General features: G+C 39.1%; 1 protein-coding gene across 2 annotated transcripts; it reads right to left on the bottom strand.

The window, feature by feature from the left end:
- Positions 1 to 1,168: 1,168 nt before the first annotated feature.
- aftphb (aftiphilin b) lies at positions 1,169 to 23,848 on the bottom strand. 2 transcript variants are annotated; one of them, XM_060879224.1, is made up of 10 exons: positions 23,684 to 23,847; positions 16,035 to 17,675; positions 15,315 to 15,442; positions 14,785 to 14,905; positions 14,086 to 14,142; positions 12,892 to 12,984; positions 12,291 to 12,321; positions 9,553 to 9,645; positions 3,946 to 4,069; positions 1,169 to 2,839 (listed from the first exon to the last, which is right to left on the bottom strand). In XM_060879224.1, the coding sequence occupies exons 2-10, from the start codon at positions 17,640 to 17,642 to the stop codon at positions 2,707 to 2,709; spliced, it is 2,388 nt and encodes a 795-aa protein (XP_060735207.1). In that variant the 5' UTR covers positions 17,643 to 17,675; positions 23,684 to 23,847; the 3' UTR covers positions 1,169 to 2,706. The 2 variants fall into 2 exon arrangements, with proteins under 2 accessions (XP_060735207.1, XP_060735208.1); XM_060879225.1 differs by lacking the exon at positions 9,553 to 9,645 and having other exon boundaries at positions 23,684 to 23,848.
- Between the last annotated feature and the right edge of the window lie 1,783 nt (positions 23,849 to 25,631).

Genomic DNA, 25,631 nt, shown 5'->3' with positions numbered 1-25,631 from the left:
ACCTTTCGCACCCTAGACATAACCTCTTTCAGCTCCTCCCTTCTGGCAGGCGCTACAGAACTCTGCTTACTAAAACTGCTAGACACAGGAACAGTTTCTTTCCCCAGGCAATCACCCTGATCAACAACTCACCACAATAAATTATATTCACTGCTTATTATCATAAGTACTGCATTATCAGGACTGTCAGTCATCACATCATCTGTATATATTACACACACTACTGCTGCTGTATATTGTACAAAAGCATAATATTGCACAATATTGTTATTTGCACGCCTACACTTTATGTACATTACTGATCGTTCATATTCTATATTCATATTTTATTCATTCTATATCCATATTTTATGCTCATTCTGTCTATATTGTATCTCATCATCTGCATTGTTTTCTTGTATAGTATAGTGTTATTTAAGTCTGTACCTTTGAGAGTCACAAACTGCTGGAACCAAATTCCTTGTGTGTGTCAACACACTTGGCCAATAAACCTGATTCTGATTCTGATAAAAGCATTTCAGCATGCACAAGACATTCAACCTTGAGGTGGAGAAGCTACAAGAGATGCTACAGGACCACCTCAGGTTCCACACCTTTCAGCCACAAACATGAATCTGAGCATATTATAAGCACAGACTCACAAACACTGAACAGCAGAAGACTGGAAAGGTATAAAAATGACCTGGTCTTTGTCCAGTTACCTTTTCCCCCACAGCTGTGCTTTGCAGGTTTAATAGAACCTGTAACAAATGTGTGTGTGTGTGTGTGTGTTAGAATGAGCTCCTTGTCAAATACGTCTTTATGCTGAGCTCTAAACGCAACAGCAGCTGACTGTATCTGCTCAGTTTCTCCTCCTCTCTCTCCTTTTTTTGCTAGCTCAGTTATTTCTAAACTACTTATTGTTTCTTTCCTTCCATTAAGCTGCATTTTAAAATGTATGAAAAGTTTAATTTTATAAAATGGTCGAAGGGGGTGCCAATAGTTCTGAATTACCTGTACATTATTGATATTCTAGGCATGTGTAGACAAAACAATATTTAGTCATCAATCTACTGTCTAAATGAGTTAAACTGAATCAACAACAGTCAATTCTAAAATTATTGGCACCCTCTTTTACGCTGAGTTTCAGGCTGTCGTTTAGAAAACAAGCAGGCGACGAACGAACGGATGTGTTAACAGGCGGTTTATTAGATAAAAGCTAAGACAACTCACAAAGCGGCTAAACAGCACAGATAAAATCTACAGAGATGTTTTCATTCCTGGATTAGAAAGAGCGGAAAATAAATCAGTCTTCTGATCGTTGCTCTCATATTAGCTACATTTGGTCCAGTCTTGTTTCTGTAAATGATGCATTTTTATTACTTTACTGATACAGAAACAGTGCAGTTGTTAGTGTTAGGAATGTTTAAGTAATGTGTTAATTGTCACAAGTATTAAACTTTGCAATGTTAATCCCAGGTAAAGTATGAGCAGTGTGAAACAAGATAACCCAGGATGCTGTTTACCCCAAGTTTACGATCATCCAGAGGGAACTATTTTACATGATAAGCCCTTTTGACTTGGAACAGAATGAAGCTTCTGTTGACTCGTTGTAGTTATCGATTTTACTGAATCACTTGAATGATTAACTCCAAAAAATAAAAGAGCAGAATCTGTGCACAAATTTGGAACTAGACCAGATAAAATAATCAATGATTTTTATACGTTTATCCCCGTGGTGGTCCAGCAGCAGGATGCGGCATGAGCCGGGTTTGATTCCCAGGTAAAGGGATAAGTCTCACTGCTGGTTCCAAACCAAGAGGGTGTCCAAGAGTGTCCAATAGTGAATCTGAGGTGAAACTCTGCCAAAATTAAACTACGTGGATCGGATGATCGGCAGTGGTGACCCTAAATAAGGAGCAGCTGAAGGACGACAACAACAAATCCGTGATAAAATTTTAGCTGTAAATGCACATGAATTGGGTTGAAACAAAAAAAAAAGATCCTTTTACTTTCTCCAAAGTTCTCAAGCATACCGTGTTTTATTTATTTATTATTTTTTCTCCATAGGAACATTCTTACGTGTCAATCAGTCATTCGGGTCACGTGCAAAAATCCAACCTCACATGCTGGCAAAAATAAATACAGACAAACACACATGAAGAAGATGGATAATGTATATAATATAATATAACATAATAAATACACACCTGCTTACCTTATGGTAACGGTTATAAATAAAAACTCGTCTTTAGTAACATTCTCGAAGAAATGCTCGTCGATCAGTTAAAGGAGACGGAGTCAACACACAAAGGAAACGTCTAATACTCGTCTACCTTAGTTAGGAATGAAAGGAGACTTCAAGAAGGTTTGTGATGAAGTAAAAATTTAAGGAGCGCAAAGCAAAAGGTATCTAACGATCCGTCGGTCTGTTCTGTTAATAAGTTAGTGAGGTTTCAAGTAATAAAATGTGCAGTTGTTTTTTTACACAGGTGAAATTTCAGAGGAAAAAAAAACACAGATTGAGTTGAATCTAAATGTTGCACAAAGATGTAAGAGAAAGGATTAACACAAAAACATGCACTACAAAAAAGATGAACAGCGCTCGAGAAAGTGACGGTGCTTTCTCTTGTTGTTATGAATGAACCTGCGGTACGGGTTCAGGTGAGGTCAGAGGTCACTGGAGGACGAAAGCCGCTGAGGTGAAAACTGGCTGGAGGTGGAACGTCACGGGTGACTGGCCGCTGGAGTCAGGGTGGAAGGGAACATGAGGACCCTTGCGTGCATGAAAGACAGATTGGGGAGGAGAGAGATCACCTGCGCTGCCTCCTGACTTATCTCTCCGTCTTGTTCGGGCTTCCTGTGAACACACACCACCCAGCGCATGCACACGCGCGCGCACACACACACACACACACACGCGCACACGCACACACACGCACGCACACACACACACACACACACACACACACACACACACACACACACACGCGCACACACGCACGCACACACGCACGCACACACGCACGCACACACGCACGCACACACGCACGCACACACGCACGCACACACGCACGCACACACACACACACAGTTCTCTCCATGACTGCATCATGACTGAGTCGGTACTGTTTTCCATAGTTTACCAAAGTGAGCAATAAAAATCAGCTTCTATCTATCTATCTATCTATCTATCTATCTATCTATCTATCTATCTATCTGTCTATCTGTCTATCTGTCTGTATGTGTCTGTCAGTTCTTTCTTTTATCTATCTATCTATCTATCTATCTATCTATCTATCTATCTATCTATCTATCTATCTGTCAGTTCTTTCTTTCATATATCTATCTATCTATCTATCTATCTATCTATCTATCTATCTATCTATCTATCTATCTATCTGTCAGTTCTTTCTTTCATCTATCTATCTATCTCTATCTATCTATCTATCTATCTATCTATCTATCTATCTATCTATCTATCTATCTATCTATCTATCTGTGTCTGTCAGTTCTTTCTTTCTTTCTTTCTTTCTTTCTTTCTTTCTTTCTTTCTTTCTTTCTTCTGTCTGTCAGTTCTTTCTATCTATCTGTCTGTCTGTCTGTCTGTCTGTCCGCGCTTCCGTCCCTCCATGCATCCATCTGTCCATCTATCATGTCCTTTCGTTCATCTATCTATAATGTCCATCCATCCTTTTATCTATCTATCTATCTTTCTATCTATCCATCCATTCATACATGGAAGATTTTTTGAGTAAGTTCTCTAAATAAAAGCTCCTATGATGACGTTAGACTCTGATTTGTACAGTGGGCTACAAAAGTCTGAGTGCTCCAGAGAAAATGCTTTTATTTTGCTTTTTTGTTTTCTTTTTTCATAAGAAGCTTCAAAAAACAAAAACATTTCCCTTAAAATCATGTGATGAGGTGTGTGTGTGTGTGTGTGTGTGTGTGTGTGTGTAAACACACCTGGTCACAGTGCTACTTTTTTCAGCGGTCTCCATTAGTCTGGTGAAAGCATCCGCTACATTACTGCTAGCATTACTGCTCTCTAATTTAGCAGTGGTCAGTTCATACAGCTCTGGATCCACTCCTACACACACACAGACACGCACACACACATACACACAAAGAGTTACACTTTAATATTACTACACACAAGACTGTATAAAAACAACCCTAATCCACAGATACTCTTGTTTTTCAGGTCAACTTGTTTTTTTTCTCTCTCCACACAATTAAACCAAAAGACATGCAACAACACCTACAGTTTAACACACCTACAGTTTAACACACCTATAGTGTAACACACCTACAGTGTAACACACCTACGTACAGTTTAACACACCTACAGTACAGTGTCACACACCTACAGTTTAACACACCTACTGTACAGTGTAACACATCTACTGTACAGTGTAACACACCTACAGTTTAACACACCTACAGTGTAACACACCTACAGTTTAACACACCTACAGTGTAACACACCTACAGTGTAACACACCTACAGTTTAACACACCTACAGTGTAACACACCTACGTACAGTTTAACACACCTACAGTTTAACACACCTACAGTTTAGCACACCTACAGTTTAACACACCTACAGTGTAACACACCTACAGTTTAACACACCTACAGTGTAACACACCTAAGTACAGTTTAACACACCTACAGTTTAACACACCTACAGTTTAGCACACCTACAGTTTAACACACCTACGTACAGTTTAACACACCTAGGTACAGTTTAACACACCTACGTACAGTTTAACACACCTACAGTTTAACACACCTACAGTTTAACACACCTACAGTACAGTGTCACACACCTACAGTTTAACACACCTACTGTACAGTGTAACACACCTACAGTTTAACACACCTACTGTACAGTGTAACACACCTACTGTACAGTGTAACACACCTACAGTGTAACACACCTACAGTGTAACACACCTACTGTACAGTGTAACACACCTATAGTGTAACACACCCAACTTGTTTTTTTTCTCTCTCTCCACACAATTAAACCAAAAGACATGCAACAATACCTACAGTTTAACACACCTACAGTTTAACACACCTACAGTGTAACACACCTACAGTGTAACACACCTACAGTTTAACACACCTACGTACAGTTTAACACACCTACAGTACAGTGTCACACACCTACAGTTTAACACACCTACTGTACAGTGTAACACATCTACTGTACAGTGTAACACACCTACAGTTTAACACACCTACAGTGTAACACACCTACAGTGTAACACACCTACAGTTTAACACACCTACAGTGTAACACACCTACAGTTTAACACACCTACAGTGTAACACACCTACAGTGTAACACACCTACAGTTTAACACACCTACAGTTTAGCACACCTACAGTTTAACACACCTACGTACAGTTTAACACACCTAGGTACAGTTTAACACACCTATGTACAGTTTAACACACCTACAGTTTAACACACCTACAGTACAGTGTCACACACCTACAGTTTAACACACCTACTGTACAGTGTAACACACCTACAGTTTAACACACCTACTGTACAGTGTAACACACCTACTGTACAGTGTAACACACCTACAGTTTAACACACCTACTGTACAGTGTAACACACCTACTGTACAGTGTAACACACCTACCGTGTAACACACCTACTGTACAGTGTAACACACCTACCGTGTAACACACCTACTGTGTAACACACCTACTGTACAGTGTAACACACCTACAGTGTTACACTGTACAGTGTAACACACCTACAGTGTTACACTGTACAGTGTAACACACCTACAGTGTAACACACCTACTGTACAGTGTAACACACCTATAGTGTAACACACCTACTGTAACACACCTACAGTGTAACACACCTACTGTACAGTGTAACACACCTATAGTGTAACACACCTACTGTACAGTGTAACACACCTACAGTTTAACACACCTACTGTACAGTGTAACACACCTACTGTACAGTGTAACACACCTACTGTACAGTGTAACACACCTACAGTGTAACACACCCACAGTGTAACACACCTACTGTACAGTGTAACACACCTACAGTGTAACACACCTACTATACAGTGTAACACACCTACTGTACAGTGTAACACACCTACAGTTTAACACACCTACGTACAGTTTAACACACCTACAGTTTAACACACCTACGTACAGTTTAACACACCTACAGTTTAACACACCTACAGTTTAACACACCTACGTACAGTTTAACACACCTACAGTTTAACACACCTACGTACAGTTTAACACACCTACAGTTTAACACACCTACAGTTTAACACACCTACAGTACAGTGTCACACACCTACAGTTTAACACACCTACTGTACAGTGTAACACACCTACTGTACAGTGTAACACACCTACTGTAGTGTAACACACCTACTGTACAGTGTAACACACCTACTGTACAGTGTAACACACCTACTGTAGTGTAACACACCTACAGTTTAACACACCTACTGTACAGTGTAACACACCTACTGTAGTGTAACACACCTACAGTTTAACATACCTACTGTACAGTGTAACACACCTACCGTGTAACACACCTACTGTACAGTGTAACACACCTACTGTACAGTGTAACACAACTACAGTGTAACACACCTACTGTACAGTGTAACACACCTATAGTGTAACACACCTACTGTACAGTGTAACACACCTACTGTACAGTGTAACACACCTACTGTACCGTGTAACACACCTACCGTGTAACACACCTACTGTACAGTGTAACACACCTACAGTGTAACACACCTACTGTACAGTGTAACACACCTACTGTACAGTGTAACACACCTACAGTTTAACACACCTACTGTACAGTGTAACACCTACAGTGTAACACACCTACAGTACTGTACAGTGTAACACACCTACAGTTTAACACACCTACAGTTTAACACACACCCACAGTTTAACACACACCCACAGTTTAACACACACCCACAGTTTAACACACCTACAGTGTAACACACCTACAGTTTAACCCACACACAGTTTAACCCACACACAGTTTAACACACACACAGTTTAACACACACACAGTTTAACACACACACAGTTTAACACACACAGTTTAACAAACACAGTTTAACACACACACACAGTTTAACACACACACACACAGTTTAACACACACACAGTTATGAGCAAAGCACAAACACTTGGGCTTGCAACATTTTTGTACATTTTTTTAAATTTTTAATTTTTAATGTTGAAAGAAAAGGTCAAATAAATGGCCAGGATTTGACGGTGGAGTGAATTTGAACCAAGTGTCTATTGAAAGTAAAAAAAAAATAAATAAAAATGTTGCAAAAAAAATAAATAAACAGCTTTGTACCAAGTGATAGGTGATGATTTATTACTTATTCTAAAACATTATTAATTCCAGATAGACACAACGTGTCCTTATGATGTAGACTTTGTCGACTGAGAATCTCTACCGTTTCCCATTATGCTGTGCAAAGCCACATATTCATAACATCCATATTATCTCCTGAAGACACAAAAAGGCTGTCCTTTGCTTTAAATGACTAGTCACATAAAGTACAGCTCAGAACAGGGTCACTTTATGCTAACTCTTAATCCCCTAATTTTATCTAAAGCGACTTACATTTTATTTCACTTTTATACAACTGAGCAGTTGATGTTTGAAGGACCTGGGATTTGTAACTGACAACGTTTTAATCAGTGGGCCAACACTTTAAACACCACGCTATCACATCCCTCACAAATAGAGCCGTATCAGACTACAATTCCATTATGTTTACAGCATTTGGCAGACTCCCTTATACAGAAGGACTTACGCTTATCTCTTTTATACAACTAAGGGTTAAGGACCAAGGTTCTGGGCCGTCCTCAGGAGCCGAGCAGTGACAGCTGATCCTGGGATTTGAACTCACAACCCTTTGTACCCTCACAGTCAACAGGTTTTTCTTGTTGTAGTGTTTGTGCGCTTCATTGCAGAATTCAGTTCATTGCTGAGGTTAACCGAGGAACACACAACATGTCCTGATTTTACTAACTGTTTGTAAAATCAGGTGAAGCAGAGAAACAGAGAAAAACAAACCCTCTTTCTTGAAAGGTCATGGATCATGAAGAAGACCCGCAAAAAACCGAGAGTTCACTCCGCAAGTCAAAGAAGTAGGAGAGTCACAGCAACTTGATCACATCTGTTCAATAAGGATGTGAGGAAATGTCTACATGTGTGTAGAACTGTATGCTATACTGTACCACAGCGCTGCTGATTGGTCAAAAGTTGTTAATTAATTTTCTATATGAGCAGCTATGAAAGAAGCAAAGCTGCAAATCTCATGTTTATATCAATGCATTTGTTATTCTTTCCATGGTAACAGGAGAAACGTGAGTCTCCAGAGTCAGCATTTTCTGTTCGGCAGAGCCGGTGAGTTTGTGCTTTCGTGGTAAATCCGACATCATTCTATTTAATTTATCGGACGCTTTCGAACACTGGACATCATCAAAATCAGCTATCTTAAAACTTTCCTTAATGAGCGACCCAGAGGTGATGGTGGTGAGGAAAAACTCCCCGAGATGATACGAGATACACTTTTGTGATGAACCAGATTGAAAAAAAAAAAAAAGAACTGAACCTCACCTAGATAACACCAGAGTGTGTGATTAATAATCAGTCCCTCCTGTAGAGTTCTCATGATTGTTTTGGGCAAAAAGGTTTGATTTTGTTGTTGTTTTTTTTTTTGCTGAAAACTAATGGATGAAATTTCCAGCACAGGATTCTTCTTTTAAACTCCTATCAGTGAAGACAGATGTAATGACTTTCTATGAGAGCTGTACTCATGTTCTACACGTGAGTGGAAGAGTGCTGTGACGAGTATGAGTGTTGTGATATCACATGAGGGGTCTCTTCTATAACTACAGAGTCAAGCAGTGTGAAGTGTCTGGAAAGCAACTCGGGAGTCAAGAGTCGATTCTGATTTCGTCTTAAGCATTAAAGTGAACTTCAGTAGACATTCGTTGTAACTATAAATGGATAAAAAGTATGTCATGTTCTTTAACAAATAAATCTAGTAAGCTTTTTTTTAAGTAGTTGGTGTGGTATAAGAGTCATAAAACACTTTGCGACTCGCTGTTATAAGAAAATAATCGACTTCATGGTTGTATATGGTTATTGATTATTTTTCCGTATAACAGCACAGACGTGTTGTTTTATTCTTTACTGATGTCAGAGCGAATATACGCTAGGGGTGGAACAGCGGTAATACTGTGCTTAATGCTATAACATTGTTTAGCCTGTCAAAGAGGACAACATTAAAGCTCAAAACTTATATTAATTGGTTGGCAAATCTCCAAATTTAGTTAGTAAATCAACCCCAGTGACCCAGTACTAATTTCAATCATTGATTAAGTGACTTTCTGTGACATCATTATTATTCATAATAATCAGCTCTCTGATCATGTCATCACCGCACCCTTAGCATATACAGTAGGTAATGTCAGTGTGTGTGTGTTGCTCAAAACTGATTACATTCTCTAACCTGGCATCGGTGTCTCAGTGTCAATATCTGAGCTACTGTCCTCCACCGGCCCAAAGAAATCGAGGTTGAGTTGTGTGACAGCGCCCCCTGGTGCTGCAGTGAATAATGGCAGCACATGTGGAAGCACGTGAGGGTTAAAAAAAATTTTAATGCCACACACCATGCCCACAAGCGCGCACACACACACACACACACACACACTCATAGACTTGGAGGGAAAAAAGCTACATAAATACAGAGTAGATGAATGTGATTTTTTCCCCAAAAAGCCAAAGAAAGAAAGAAAAAGGGGGAAAAAAGCTGACATTTTTTAAGATTTTAAGATTTACATAGTAAGATTTTACATAGAAGCCTGAGACTGTAATATTAAGTGTTTAGAAAAGGTTTTTCCCCCATTTTAAGCACTATTTGTTAATAAACAAGATATCAGAGCTTGATGACACATTTAAAGATTTCTCAATGATTATAGCAATGATATCTTTATCAGGCTGAAGAAAGAAGAGTGAAGACAAAGAGCAGACAGGCGAAACAGCAAAGTATGGGAAATATGAAAAAACGTGAGGAAATATGATGTGCAGTATAAACCGTTTTATTTAACCCATTTTACAAGCGTGGTCTAAAGTTTTCGACATTAATAATTATATAATACAAACCTGAGAAAGGAAGAGAGTCAAAAAATCAAAAGTGCAACCAGAAATCAAATCACAGTTTAATCATCTTTTATCAGGAAGATTGAGACGAAGGAAAAGAAACAGAACGACAGAACGACAGATCGAGGAGACAAACTGTTGAAGAAGTGAAAGATGTAAATAAAAATCTTGAGTTGAACCCGAACAGGGTTAGTAAACTGTGGTAATCTACTGAATATCTGAAAGATTGAGACTGAAATTTGACAATGCATATAATTAATATAATTAATATAATATATATAATATACTCATGCATCAGAATAAAAAAAAAAATAATAAAATAAAAAAAAACCTGAACCCTTGAAACTCAAATATTAATCATCTTTCTTTTCTCATAAGATTTACACTATTTTCAATAAATAATTCTGTTTATTTTCAGACTTCTGTTTATTGTGGGTTTTTTTTGTGAATTTGGAACTTCACAAAAAAGGTAGAGATTAAATTCTGCAGCATGGGACACATGGATAACTGCGCAAGTGCATTTTAATGCTATACTGTACATCATCCTATGTCCGACCGCTCGCCTTCTCCGTTTCCCTTTAAAGGAACCCTTTTTGTAATATTAAGTGCTGTTCCAATACTTTATCAGTTTAAATTGAAGTTTGGAGTGCAGATAGATCGACGCTATAACTCTACACGTCCCAGAAACTCAGGGGTGGACAAATCAGTAGCTCAACACTCTTTAGCCTTCTGAATCCCACCTAAACACTGAGATCTAACTGTCATTAAAACACAGTATATAATTTAGGATTCAGGAAGAGAATCGGGAATTAAAAGACAAAATGAAGTTTAAAACTCATAAAAACTCACTAGACTTTTTCAGCTCACACATATCGACATTAGATAAAGACGCCAGCTGGAGTCATATAATAACTAATTTTTAACCAAGGACTCGGTGACACTTTGTAGAATCTTTGTTATACCTCTTAGTGTCCTCGTCCCATATCCTTAGATTTTTTTTTAAATGCACTTAACCAGCTGAAGAGCTCATCGCATGTTACTGTATTAGACTACATTAGATTAGACCAAAACATCGGAATGGGCAGAACATCAAAAGGTTTGACTTGCCTGGTGCTCGGCTAACAGATTGGACTTCTGATTTGTCTACCCCTGACTTGTCTAGAAGTCAGATAAACTTCTACTGTACTTCTAATAAACGTCACTGTTAATGGCATTTTTCTGTCAGTTAGTTCACAAGCCAGTGGGATTGCATGTGGTTTGAAGGAAACCCAAATTGCCATGGAAACACGTTATCTACTGCAGGATTGTTTAAAAAAAAAGTCCAATCTCGTTACTTGCCGCACTCTTTGTGCTGTAAGTGGCCACTCGTGTCACGAGGAAATTTAACGTCAATTCCACTTTTTCTGGCTTGTTGTTAGTGGCGATGTAGAAGAACATATATACATATAGGCCATGAGAAGTTAAGTCTCTCTGGAAAAGTGCACCTGGTCCACCAGGTGAAACTGAGGCTATGATATACACAATATTCTAATTTTTTTTTTCCAAATGCTGAGTGATTTTCCTTTAAAAGTTTTAGCACCTGCTCAGAGAAATGGCTTTGTTTGCACCGAACCTGACAAATTATCAGCGCGGCCTGAGACTCGGGAGCGTACGAGTGGAATACGTCGGTCAAAAATATTGCATATTGACCAACTGAGGTAGTACATCTCAGGGTGCAGCATAACAACCAGAGTGATTACAGCAAAGAGATAGAAAGTAGTAGACATAAGAGAGAACTATGACAGACAGACAGAAGGCTTGTCCTCTATGCGGGACTATGGCACCTTGTTTTAAGGCAGTCCAGTTTATTCATTAGAGCTGAGAAATAAACGATTAAAGGACAGAAAACAGCGGCAGAAGAAAACGATGATCTGCATCCGATCGTCAGGAAACGGCGTAGCAGAATGGAGATGAAAGGATAAGGACAGCTACGATACAGGAAGGAGGAAAACAGAGGAAGGAAGTTGTATCAGGAGTAAGATTTCTGTCGAGAGTGACGGGTGGATTTGCGTTGCGTTACAGAGAAAGAAGCTCGGCGCTGAGACGTACCGTCATCATCTAAGCTTAATGAGGACACCACCTGTGGGACACACACATACACACACACAGTTAATGTCAATTAAATAAGGACAAGGCTATGTTAGTGCAAATAATCACTATGTTAGTGCTAATAATCACTCTTTACAGTCAGAGTGAGCAGAAAAGCATCTCAACACATAATATGTGGAAACCTGAGGTTAACTACTGTATATACAATGACAGATCACAATAGGTTCCACTTCTGTCAGCCAAGAACAGCCAAGAATCTGAGTCTACCATGGGCATGTGTTCACTAAACCTGGACAGATAAAGATTTAAAAATGACCGATGATGTTTTTCCATGTTTCGACAGATTTATGTCATTCTGAACCAGTCTGGCCATTCTCCTTTAATCTTCCTAATCAACACAAAACTTCTGGAAACAGCCATTGGCAAAATGATTAAGATGCCTCATGATTTTATATGTTGCTCTCATCAGGTATGATTGGCTGATCGGATAATTGCATGAATGCGCATAGTATGTATTTACGTGTACTGAGCTCTTTGTGTCTGTCTGTTACACATATGTCCACTATTACATTGCATGACTTTAGGATTCTTTCCTCCGTACCCGAGTGCATACAGCGGATCGTCCCTGACCAGGTGAGGATACGGAAAAGATGGAGGAAGGTTTCACAGGCTCTTTGGTAGGTTCAAGCATACCCTAAGAGAGAAAAAGACAGTGAGATAGGTGTTTTTAATTAATTTATTTATTAATTACCATTTTAAAGGCAGGGTCTCCAATGTTTGAAAGCCAATGTCAACATTTGAAATCACCAAAACAAAAAATGGGTCCCACGCCTGTATCGATAGCTCCGCCCACACATACATACGTAACCCAGGCAACTAATGGAAAGAAATGTGTCTATCATAGCTGAAGGGAAGAACAATACGATTGCAGATAAACAAACAAGCAAAAATGACACACAAGCATAATCATGCAAAGGACAAAGGCATATATTAGTTCTGTGTAACAAAACAAAACCAACGTTACTCACCTATCGAGAAGGAAAAAAGCGCCTCGGCGTCTTAAGTAAAGTTGGTCACATATTCACAGATTGGAGTTTCCCGAGTCAATAACTCCTGAGCTAAACGCTGTTACTACACAAAACGTGGTTGTAGCTGCGTCTCTACATTACTACGATAGAAAAGAGGTGTTATTTGTGTAGTAACAGCGTTTAGCTCAGGAGTTATTGACTCGGGAAACTCCAATCTGTGAATATGTGACCAACTTCCTGCTCCTTCAGTTCTCTCCAGCGCTGGAAAGCTGATCCTATATTAACACATCCTACTTCTTACCTTATCGTAAGCCTTTCTTCACTTTCTTTCTTTGTTTTTATCCTCCATGTCAATCTTAAAACCGCTTTCTGCTAATGTCACACATGCGCACTGAACACTCTCTCCGCACATATTGACAAGACTGCTCACTGGCTACACGTTTGTTTTGATTTTTGTTTAGTTTGTTGATCCGACTCATTTTCTGAAGCATTTCTCAAAGATCGGAGACCCCACCTTTAATGTCTAAGTACGTTTGAATGATCTTATTGCTCATACCTTCGAACACCAGAAAATATTTGCATGAAACCAGGATGTTATTAAAGCATCTAAATTAGTAGGTTGTTTTGACTCCTAATAAAATTGACAATTAAATATGCTGGAAGTGTTTTAGACTTTTTACGGCTTGTAATCTGATCATTTGTTGATTACCGCATTAGGATAATTACAATATGCCATATTGGCATAATTAGATCTGGAGTTAACTTACCAGTCCGGCAGCAAACATGGGTACAATAACAGGCTGCTTGTTCTGACCAGTAAACAGCTGCAAAAGAGATAAACATAGAAGTAAACTTTGCTTTGAGACCAAACAAGACATTCAACTGATTGAAAATGTAAACAGAAACGGTTCTTCACGGGTAATGCAGGCCCTGTTTTACTATGATGGCAAATAAAGATGCTACTTTGTGCATGTGCAATATGTTTAAGGAATAAATGGATCCTGTAAATCGGTAATGAAAACAATACGTCGATTAGTTTATTGTGTGTTAATTGTTGTTAGACGTTACAAGAACATTTGGAGACTCCTGAAGGAATAAAACAAAGAAGATTAAAAGCGAGTGAAAGACGTCAAAAGAACTCGGCAAGAACGAAGAAAGCATTCAACACCGATCGTTACATAAAATAAATCTGACTGAAAACCTTTTTCACGGGTTGTTTATGTGATACTAGCGTCAGGGTACAAATGTGGTCTGACCATCAAACCAACTTTGCTTACAAAACAGTTGAGAAAACTGAATCAAATAATTTTTTAGTCTGCTTTTGAATAGTGGAAAGAGGCTCATGCATTTTACTTCCTTCCCCTCGTTTGGGTTTTATTAATGTATCTTTGTTGATCCTGCCACAATTTTCTGTGTAAAATTGTAGATTGTCTAGTGTAGATTTTCTCGAAGTGTTTTCTACGTACAATGTTGTAGATTCCCAGGCAGTCCAGCAAAATTCTGTTGCTGTGTGAGCCGACCCATTGCACTTTGAAGCCGTAGGCATTGTGGATGTCCAACAGGTGGCGCCACATGGCTCCAGACTCCCTGAGACAACATGGGCAAGAAGAAGGAAGAAAGTGTTTTAATCTGCTTCAGTATTAGCAACCAGGAAATTATATTAAATAAAGAAAAACGCTTGTAGGACCAGGGGTGCGCAATCTTATCTGGTAAGGGACTGGTTGTGTGCAGGTCTTCATTTCAGCCAAACAGAAGCCACACTTGAGTCTGTGAAATCCCAGATCAACTGATTGACCAGGTGGAATCAGGTGTGAGAAACCTCTGCATGATTGGAGTAAAAACCAGCACCCACACTAGCGCCTTGTCGATAAGACTGGATACCCCTGCCCTAGACCATGGTACAGATATTTCACAAGAAAATGTTTTTTCTTACTGCTAACAGTTTTAGTTATCAGAATACGTAAATGTCACTGTTGGCTGAACATGCTTATGGCACCTGTTTTCCGCATGGTCCTGGGGCTCCAGCAGGGCCTGAAGGGTCGGCACATCCGAGTCATCGGGAGCCATCTCCAAAGGGAAAGTGATTTGGAAAAGGTACTGCAGTTTGTGTACTTCAGTTTTTTTCTGGCAGAAGAAAAATGCACAGAGACATCTTTCTATCTTACTTTCATTTCTCTTTATATCATATAACTTATTTAGCTGTTTTGGTTTTCATTAAGTCTGCGACTATAGCAAGCTCTATAATTACTGCTAAGTTTGGTCCTCTGGGGAAAAATGTAATACATCTTGGTCTGTTTAAAACCACAGTAAGCAATCCAGGGATCAGTGTGACACGTACACTAGCATCTTACCATAAACTGATAAACTAAATTATAAAATTTATAACATTCTATGATCATATATAGGGACTTTATTCTATTAATTTGTATCATTAGTATATTCAGCTTGGACATGTATAGTATATTTAGCAAGAGTACAGGCATCAACGACCTCAGCACAAATAGCCTGATTTACCTTCAAGTCATCTGCCATTTATACAAACCATAGTTTGAAATCAAGGTAGAGGTACTGATAATAATTAATGGCAGACTTGCCTTCCCACTTATTTTTGTGATAATCGATCAGCCTGCGCTCTCGGTATTATTTTATAGTAACTTTCAAACCAAAATTTTAAAAAGGAGGTGCAAATGTAACTAAAAAAAATTCCCCTACATACCAACACATTGTAAGTCTGGAGGCTATCATTAGAGGGCGCTGTCGCAGTACTACTTTGCTGTTCCTCTTCGAATGCTGCCCAAGACTCCTGCTGTACTTCACACTCCTCCTGCTGGCCAAACTCTGCCCAACTTTCACCAGTAGTGCTTGCTGGTCCTCCAAACGGAGCCGAACTAAAATCTGCAAAGCTATCGCTTGGGGGCAGTTCTGTACATATTGTTTCATGATTATTAGTGTCATCATCGTTATCGTTAACATCATTTTTATCTTCTGCAGCCAGTTCATCTTCTTCCTTCAAGTCCTTCAGGGTGTCTGCATCTGCAAACTCATCATGTGAGGAGCAGTCTGATAGTGCGGTCACAAAGTCAGCAAATCCCTCCTGACTCAAGGATTCGGTCTGGCTGTTGTCTGGAAAACCCTGAGTGTCGTCCCTGAAATCTCCAAAGTCCTCATCCGAATCCATTGAAGACCGAACTACAGCCCTCTTAACTTCCTTTACATCTGGATCTGCCTCATCATCGTGGTCTATCTCCTCTGTTGGGTCAACTACAGGCAAGCACATTTCCTCAAAATCTTCTTCCAGTTCTACGCTTCCAGGAACCACAAGGGGTCCTTCAACCACAGGACTTACTGGAGCCTTGTTACAGTTCTCAAAGTTTTCCTTTAACTTTGTATCAAACATTGGAACATTCTCTGCTACCGGTGCCAACAATGTATCGGCAACATCTTCAAGAACTTCAGAGTGACTCTGTATCTGTATTTTGCAAAAGGAAGCACTAGATGGTCCACAAGTACCAGACAGCACAACAACTTCTGTTTCCTCCTTTTCATTTTTTTCCTTGTTGATTTGATCCTCAACTTCCAGACTGGAATCACCTTCCTGGGTTTCAGTAACCCCGTCTCCTGCCAGTGTGTCCACAGCCTCAGACACCTTTGTCTGAGAGGTGCTATCCTTCAGTATCTCATGAGAATCAATAGGATCCTCTGCTTTATCAGATTCTGTGCTGGAATCCTCCGCTCTAGATACTACCACAGATTCTGTGCTGTTGGTGCTAGTTACTGTAGGCAACACCAGCTGTTTACCAGAGCAAAAAGTGATGGGGCCATTACTAAAGCAGTTTGGGTTGTTGCTGTGCTCATCTTTGTCACCCAGCTTGAAATCCTGATGCTCTGAGGTGATATGCTTCCCTGTAGCAGAGTCCACTGAGAACTCCCCCTGTAAGTCAGGGGATAAAGGACCATTGAGAAGAACTGTAGATATCTCCAGATTTCCATTCCCAGAGTCCACAGAATCATCACTTGCACAAACCACTGACTTGAGATTTGGAGCTTCCTGGTCCTTTATCTTTTCTGCCTCTTTAAGTGCCAACTCTTTTTCTGGCTGACCGACACTCTGTGTAAACGTGTTGTATCGGTCAGGAGGTGAGGTATCCGTCTCAAACGACTGACCAAACGCAGTGGTTGTGTCATACACTGAGAAGCTGAAACTAGATGACTCATCACAGCAGTAACCTCCAAACTCACCAAAGTCGTCTTCGTCTTCCTCCTCTCCGTCCTCATCAAGAGGAGGGGGGGAGGAGGAATACATGCGGACAACGTCAGGATCCATGATCCTCTAGTGCCACCTAGAGGACACATAAACCTAAAGAACAAACAAAGGAACAGATTTTGAGCCTTATTTGGGTGTTGTAACCAGATCAGTGGTGCAATTGTTACTCTTAAAGGTAGGGTCTCCGTTGTGTGAGAAATGCTTCAGGCACCAAACAAAACTAACGTGTAGCCAATGAGCAGAAAGTGTCTTGTCAATATGGAAACTCCAATCTGTGAATATGTGGCCAACTTTACTTAAGACACTGAGGCGCTTTTTCCTTCTCGATAGGTGAGTAACGTTGGTTTTGCTTTGTTACACAGAACTAATATATGCCGTCCTTTGCATGATTACGCTTGTGTGTCATTTTTGCTTGTTTATCTGCAATCGTATTGTTCTTCCCTTCAGCTATGATAAAGACACATTTCTCTCCATTAGTTGCCTGGGTTAAATATGTATTTGTGGGTCGGAGCTATCAATACAGGGGTGGGACCCATTTGGGTTAGGGGCGTGTTTGTTTTGGTGATTTCAAATGTCAACATTGGCTTTCAAACAACGGAGACCCCACCTTTAATCAAACATATATGAACTATTATAGCTGTAACTGTCAAAAAGGTTTAAGGTCAACATTAGTTCAGTCCTACTAAAACCGTGACAAAGGTTGACCATAGTATTCACACCCAAAGAGCTCCAGACCTTCAACAACACCTGTCTAAAGAGTCCAGTGTTGGCACCAAACAGTCCAATACTTCTTGGTTTAATTTTTTTTTTTTATTAATGACATTGAACATTGCTGGAAAATGGTGGGCACAAAAGAAAGTTAAGAGCATAGCCTAACCATTACATTTGGAATTTAAGACTACTGCAATTTCTTCTCTTATTAAACACCAATGTAACAGAGTTGGCGTCCACATAGACAAATGTTTTGGCACACTGCAATGTTTTGGCCCACCAGAAGTTTTGGCACACTGTAATGTTTTATCAGTGTTGTAACTCCCAAAAACAAGACATATTACCAGAGCTACCACCTAAGATATCAGATGATAAACCTTTAACTTCACAGGAATAATAAAAAATACGATGTCCAGCAACCAACAAATTACACCAAAATCACTGAACACACCCAGTGTTTCAGTTGGAGTTTTCCTTCCCATAGTCACTGGTAAACTGTACCCTGATCAAACTGACCATTAAACACCTCAATTATGATCACAGATTAAGGACAGAACCTTACAGCAATGTTGCCTGACTTCTGTGCAACCATATTGTATGTAACAAGGTCAGCACAAACAGCTTGTGTTACAGCCTCGCTGTCTGTACAAGTGTCTGTCTGTATACACATTGATTGAAAAAGAACAGAAAAGCTGTAAAGACAAACACTACATTTTGCTCATACTGTCTAATGTAAATGATGACTGCAAATAATAATTACTGTGAAAAATAAATAATGTAATGTAAATAATTTATCTGCACTTCATGTGGAAAACCCTGAGTGTCGTCCCTGAAATTTCCAAAGCCCTCATCGATTCCACTAATGACCCAACTACAACTCTCTTAATGTCCCTTATATCTGGATCTGCCTCATCATGATCTATCCCAACGTTTTGGTCAACTACAGGCAAACCAACTACAGGCAAAATAACAAACCCACTAGGGTTCATTTAAAGGTGGGGTGCACGATGTTTCAAAGCCAATGTTGACGTTTGAAATCACCAAAACAAACAGGCCCCTAACCCAAAATGGGTGACACCCCTTTTTTGATAGCTCCGCCCCACACATACATGCGTAACCCAGGCAACTATTATGGCGGAACCTGTTGGGGCAGCTGGCCGAAAGGATATTTTTATCAATAAATGAACACAATGAGTAATACTTTGGTAATACAAATGGGTTTTTGTAGTACTGTGTGTTGTACCGTAAGGTTTAGCTCCGTTTCACGCAGAAGACGACGTTCAACACCTAGAACCCGAGGCAGAGGTAATGGCAGGTATCCGCCATGTCAATGTTTCAATCACTTTCTGCTAATGTCACACATGCGCAGTGAACACTCTCTCCGCCGCATATTGACAAGACACGCCCCTTTCTGCTCATTGGCTACACGTTTGTCTTGTTTGTCCGCCTGACAAAAGCATTTTTTAAACATCGTGCACACCACCTTTAAGCACAGGATTACTGGAATCTGATTAAAAATCTGTCTTCAAAAAGCGTAACAATACACACATTTTAGATATGATATGGCGGCGTCTCTATACGATACATGTGCAATATTCTAAAAAAAAAAAATTGAAAAAGGTTTACATTTTTCAATTGATTAGAACGTTATAATTAACATTATAAAAGCACAATAAGTGAAATACTTGTACAACACAACAAAAGCTATGCATTCAAATATAACACATGTCCTTCTCACCTAACTCATGACCAACACCTAAAATTAAACATGACCTTCATTGCATTTTCACCACGAGATCTTTTCCCATTTTCCCAAAAAAACTGTTAGTTTGTTGTAGCTTTTATTACCTTTAACACTTATGTACCTATTGAATGAATATGCTGTTAGATAGCTAGAAATCACTGCTATTTCACCCAACACTATTCCCACTAGGACTATTCCAAAAGAAGGACCAAGTTTTTTAGTAAAAGTCAAATTTGCATGTTCGCTTGCTTCCTGCTTCGGCCAAGCTGCTAATGTTGTGCCCTCGAGCAAAACCTTAAACTGCTCAGTTCTATTGTAACCCACTTCTACTTCTTTTTTAAATAAACCTTAGTTCCATGTTTTCTACATTGCTTGCTATCGTTCTTCCCTTGATGATGCCATAGCCAATCACAGGCATCAGAAAAAGTTTGGCTGGCTTTGTTTGTCTAATAGAAATCATGTATTGTAGTAGCTGGAGTATGATGGTGGAGAACTGTCCTGAACCAAAATCAGCCAGAACAGATAGAGCCAATGTATTTATTATTTACCTACTGAGGTGGCCATCTTGCCATATGACTCTGTGTCTATGACTCTGTGAGCGAGAAGATGCTTCATCAGGTGTCATATAGAGCAGAGGACCAAGAGACATATTCGTAATACATGTAAATGATGCAAAAAGTATAAGATTAAATATTTAAACAACCTTTGTATGGTTTAGAAAGCTAGTCAGGGCCAATAAAACAAATTCCACAGATTTCATCACTGTGATATTTCAAGTAGCTTATTAATTTGACTGATTTGATGGCAGTTAATGACAAATATATCCCTGTTAAAAAACCAACACATACACACAAGGTTAGAAAGAGTAAACCGATCTCCTGAAAACTGATCTGTCTCTTTGTCTTCACAGATGGTGAAACTCAATCCACAGATCCAGTAGTCTGTATCTCAAACCCACCTCTTTTCCACCCACTAAATATGTTTGATTTTGTAAGATTATGTAGTGTATTGTTATCCCGTCAGTACACACCTGAGTACTGAGAGGATATGTTAGCATCCCCATGACGACTGCGTAAAAAAAGATGATGAAGCTAACACAAATCAAATCAAATCTGGGCATTTCCTGCAACCAGAAATCGATCCAAAACATAAAAGGTGTGGATCATTACACCTGAAACTATTCCAAAGCTGGGATTTAAAACATGATGGAGGAAATGAACAAGCGTGCTATTAACCCTAATTTAGATAATGTTAAGAAAAAGAGAGACAAACGTTTAAACTGATATAATCCCTGTTCTTCAACAGTAATATCTGAACAATCAGACGTCACACCTGAAATCCGCTGGCAGAACGTCTAATGTGAACGGCACACAAAATTGGAAACACTTCAGCAGTTTCGAAGTCTTTATCAGATTGGTTGGATTCTACAGCATTTCCAGGAGAATTTTGTGTCACATTTTGCTAACAGTTTGCCTGGAAACAAAGCCATTGTGACGCTTTAGTTCCCTCATGGAAGAAGGAAGCAGTCATCTTTACAACTGTGACACTGAGCGCTTATGTGAAGTTCTTTACTTTCTTGAATGATCGATGGTTGCAGACCAGTCTGTTTTTGTAGAGGCTTTACATTTTCACACTCCTAAACAAAACAAACTGTGATTGTTTAACATGTCAGTCAGATGCCCTCTTGGGTGGTCCTTGGTGGTCCAGATGTTCTGCTCCGGCTACACGAGACATGGCTGGTGATGGTTCCAGAGCTTGTGGGCTGAACTTCATCTGGGCAAATTTAAACTTCTAATCTTAATATCTGAGTATTTATGGCAATCATGTGGAGCATGATCTGAAGTCAAGAGCTTCTGTTAATGTTAATTGCAAACACCAGAATGGGAAATAAAATGTTCTCAGGCACTTGTTCCCGGTACACAGGTTGGTCTGTTTGCATATGACACGGACTGCAGATCTCAACCTGCCCAGCTGGTGGAGGTACTGGTAAAGGTGGTGTAACGGTGTGGGATTTGTTTTCTTGCAATACCTCACGTACTTTATATTCCTGCTAACCACATTCATTTCTTTAAGTCCACAATTTCACACATTTCACCCATCATCTTTCTATATGCTTCCATAAACCCGACAGTGAGTTCGGTGTACTTCAGTGGCCTACAGTGTGGTCATCACTATGTAGTAAATGTGGTTAAACAGGAGACTGCAGCATGGATGTGCAGCTGATCAAATATGTAGAAATTATGGGATGGAATCGAGTCAACATGGACCACAGTCTCAGGGGCATCTTTTTCTTAGACATTGTGGAATCCTTGCCATGAAGAATGAAAACTGTTCTAAGAGCAAAGTCTATGCTACCTGGTATTAGTATAATGATCATAAATAAAATAAGAAGCTAAAATGTTTCTCAACACCAGAGGTTTGGAACGCTGTTATGTTTTGACTGGAAGATTTGGAAGGAGTTACAACGCTGAAAAACGTAGCAGCTAGTAAGTAAGGAAGGTAGGAAAAGTGCATCATGGATATTCTATACCTTCTATTGTATCTAAATGGGACCCTAACTTTAAGCAAAATATTATAAGCACACTGGATGCAGATTAATATTCTTTCTGACGTAAAACTCCCAACAATGTGCTTATTGTCTCACATCGCCTGTCTTGCATAGTCTGTTTAGTCTTGTCTTGTATAGTCTGTTCTGTCTTGCATATCGTGTTTAGTCTTGTCTTGCATAGTGTGTTTTAGTCTTGTATAGTGTGTTTTGTATAGTGTGTTTTGTCTTGCATATCGTGTTTAGTCTTGTCTTGCATAGTGTGTTTTAGTCTTGTATAGTGTGTTTTGTCTTGCATATCGTGTTTAGTCTTGTCTTGCATAGTTGGTTTAGTCTTGCATATCGTGTTTAGTCTCATCTTGTATAATCTGATTTCTCTTGTTTTGTATAGTCTGTTTTGACTTGTCCTTGTATAGACTGTCCTGTCTTGTCTTGTATAGTCTGTCTTGTCTTGCATAGTCTTTTGTCTTGTCTTGTCTGTTTTGTCTTGTATAGTCTGTATTGTCTTGTTTTGTCCTGTTTAGTCTAAGCTAAATGTATAGTATTGTGTTATTAATGTCTATACTTTTGAGAGTCACAAACAGCTGGAACCAGATTCCTGGTGTGTGTCAACACACTTAGCCAATAAACCTGATTCTGATGAGGAAATTCCATTAGTCTCGACTGTTTACAAAACACTGGCGAAATTATGCACCCGTATTAAGACAAATCCCGCCTCCTAAACCCTGATTCGCTGGTCCTAAGGCGCATCGTTCGCTTCCATTGGATAGTAATTCCAACTCACGCGCAACCTGCAGCAGAATTCTGAAGAATTGACCAATCCTGGAGGAGGAGGCGGTGTTTGTCGGAATACAGATGGGGAAAAAAGTCAACTAGCTAATTTGCTAATTTGTCACAATCAAGAAATGCAAAATAGCAACAATTGTTTTGACGCCTTCTAACACGAAGTTGCCCTTCGACAAGTTAAACAACCGAATGCCAAGTTTAATAACAAAGCTGTTTTGTTATTTTGCAGTACTGTTACTAGCTACCCAGCTAACGTTAACGTCACCTGTCAGGAGTATAAACATGACAAATAGCTTCACGCGCACACATTCTTACCTTCATTTAGCTTTTAGATATAACCATGACATTGTCACCAAATTGACAAAATAAGGTGTATAAATCCAGTTTGCTCCTTATAGCAGTTCGTAATTAGTGGCTAAAGTTCATTTATGTACACCTCTGAAATAGGTCTCTTTTCCCAGCATGCCATAGTCCTAACAGGCTTTCAACGCGAATGGAAAAAAAACGTCATACGTCAACACATCCGCCATATTGGAAGGGTCAGGACACAATGGTATGAGAATGGAAGTCTACGGAGAGATACTGGCCTAGGATTATAAATCTATTAACTTGCTTCGTGTTAACTTGCTGCCAGGCACACGTACAGTTTCTTTCAACAGACAGCCACCCTGATAAACAACTCACCATCATTATATTCCCTGCTTCATATCTATAAGTACTGCATTATCAGAACTGTCAGTCATCACATCATGCGTATATACGTTACACACACTACTGCTGCTGTATATTGTACAAAAAGCATAATATTGCACAATACTGTTATTTACACTACCCTGCACTTCTCACACTTTATGTACATAACTGATCAGTCATATATTCTGTATTTGTATTTAATACTCATACTGTCTATTGTATCACATCTGCATTGTCTTGTATAGTCTGTATTATCTTGTATAGTAAAGTGTTATTTATGTCTGTATTGTCTTGTCTTGTCTTATATAGTGTTATTTATGTCTGTATTATCTTGTATAGTCTGTATTGTCTTGTCTTGTATAGTGTTATTTATGTCTGTATTGTCTTGTATAGTCTGTATTATCTTGTATAGTAAAGTGTTATTTATGTCTGTATTGTCTTGTCTTGTCTTATATAGTGTTATTCATGTCTGTATTATCTTGTATAGTCTGTATTATCTTGTATAGTATAGTGTTATTTATGTCTTTGTCTTGTATAGTCTGTATTGTCTTGTCTTGTATAGTGTTATTTATGTCTGTATTGTCTTGTATAGTCTGTATTATCTTGTCTTGTACAGTATAGTGTTATTACTTTTGTCACAAACACCCGGAACCAAATTCCTTGTGTATGTCAACACACTTGGCCAATAAACCTGATTCTGATTCTGATGTTCAAATGATTTTGAGCCGATTTGCTTTGCTATCGATATATTTCAAAATCTAATTATCGATATATATCGTCGCTGTCAGGCGGAATCCTCGTATCTCCAAAACCGTTATTTTTCAGGAAATGAAAAAAAAAACGCCGTACCTTATCTGCAGTGCACAGGGTTTAGTCCACGTTGCAGTGGATTGACTTGCGCTAAATTAGCGGGGGTCAAGATTTTTTTTTCTTTGATCCCAGTGTTTTGAAGACATTTACCTCAGAAGACGTGTTGATTCGTTGCGACTCTTATTAAGGAGAAATATGCCGTGAAGCTCTCCCGCAGAGTGAGGAAGAGGTGGACAGTTGAAGTGTCCAATGGAGTTATGAGATTTGCGCTCAAGCTATTTAAGACTTTAGATTGGTTAATAACTTGTAAAAATAACAGACCCACGTGGGGACTGATCAATAGCATCGATATGTGAAAAAATATGAAATTGACCAAATTTGGACATACGAGGTTTCCGCCCGACAGCGACGATATATATATCTAAATCTAATTATCTAAATATTATAGGTGAGGTTAAGATAAATATACCTGATATTCAGTTCAACCCAAATGCTAAAAATGTCAAAGAAAGTAGTAGGATGTAGGAAAATATTTAGTTAGACAGAAATAATTAAGGTACACTTTTGAGCAAGTTTTACTGACACATTCATATCTACACTATTCATATTAATTGCACATTCATATCACACTATTCTTTAAAATAGCTTGAGTCTTTGTCCAGGTTCTGAGATTTCCATTCATTTTTCCAAAGCACGGTGGCTTAGTGGTTAGCACATTCGCCTCACACCTCCATGGTTGGGGGTTCGATTCCCGCCTCCG

The sequence above is a fragment of the Tachysurus vachellii genome, chromosome 10, assembly GCF_030014155.1.
Source record: "Tachysurus vachellii isolate PV-2020 chromosome 10, HZAU_Pvac_v1, whole genome shotgun sequence".
Lineage (NCBI taxonomy): Eukaryota > Metazoa > Chordata > Actinopteri > Siluriformes > Bagridae > Tachysurus > Tachysurus vachellii.
Note: the sequence above shows the minus strand (reverse complement) of the source record. Positions and strands in the feature narration are given on the sequence as shown.

Bases quoted from the DNA above. Each gene is read 5' to 3' on its own strand.
- aftphb (XM_060879224.1), bottom strand. From the start codon at position 17,642: ATGGATCCTGACGTTGTCCGCATGTATTCCTCCTCCCCCCCTCCTCTT. The intron at 14,143-14,784 runs GTACGTAGAAAA...TCTCTTTTGCAG, and splicing joins GCCTGGGAATCTACAACATT to CTGTTTACTGGTCAGAACAA. The intron at 2,840-3,945 runs GTGTGTTTACAC...GTGTGTTCACAG, and splicing joins AAAAGTAGCACTGTGACCAG to GAAGCCCGAACAAGACGGAG.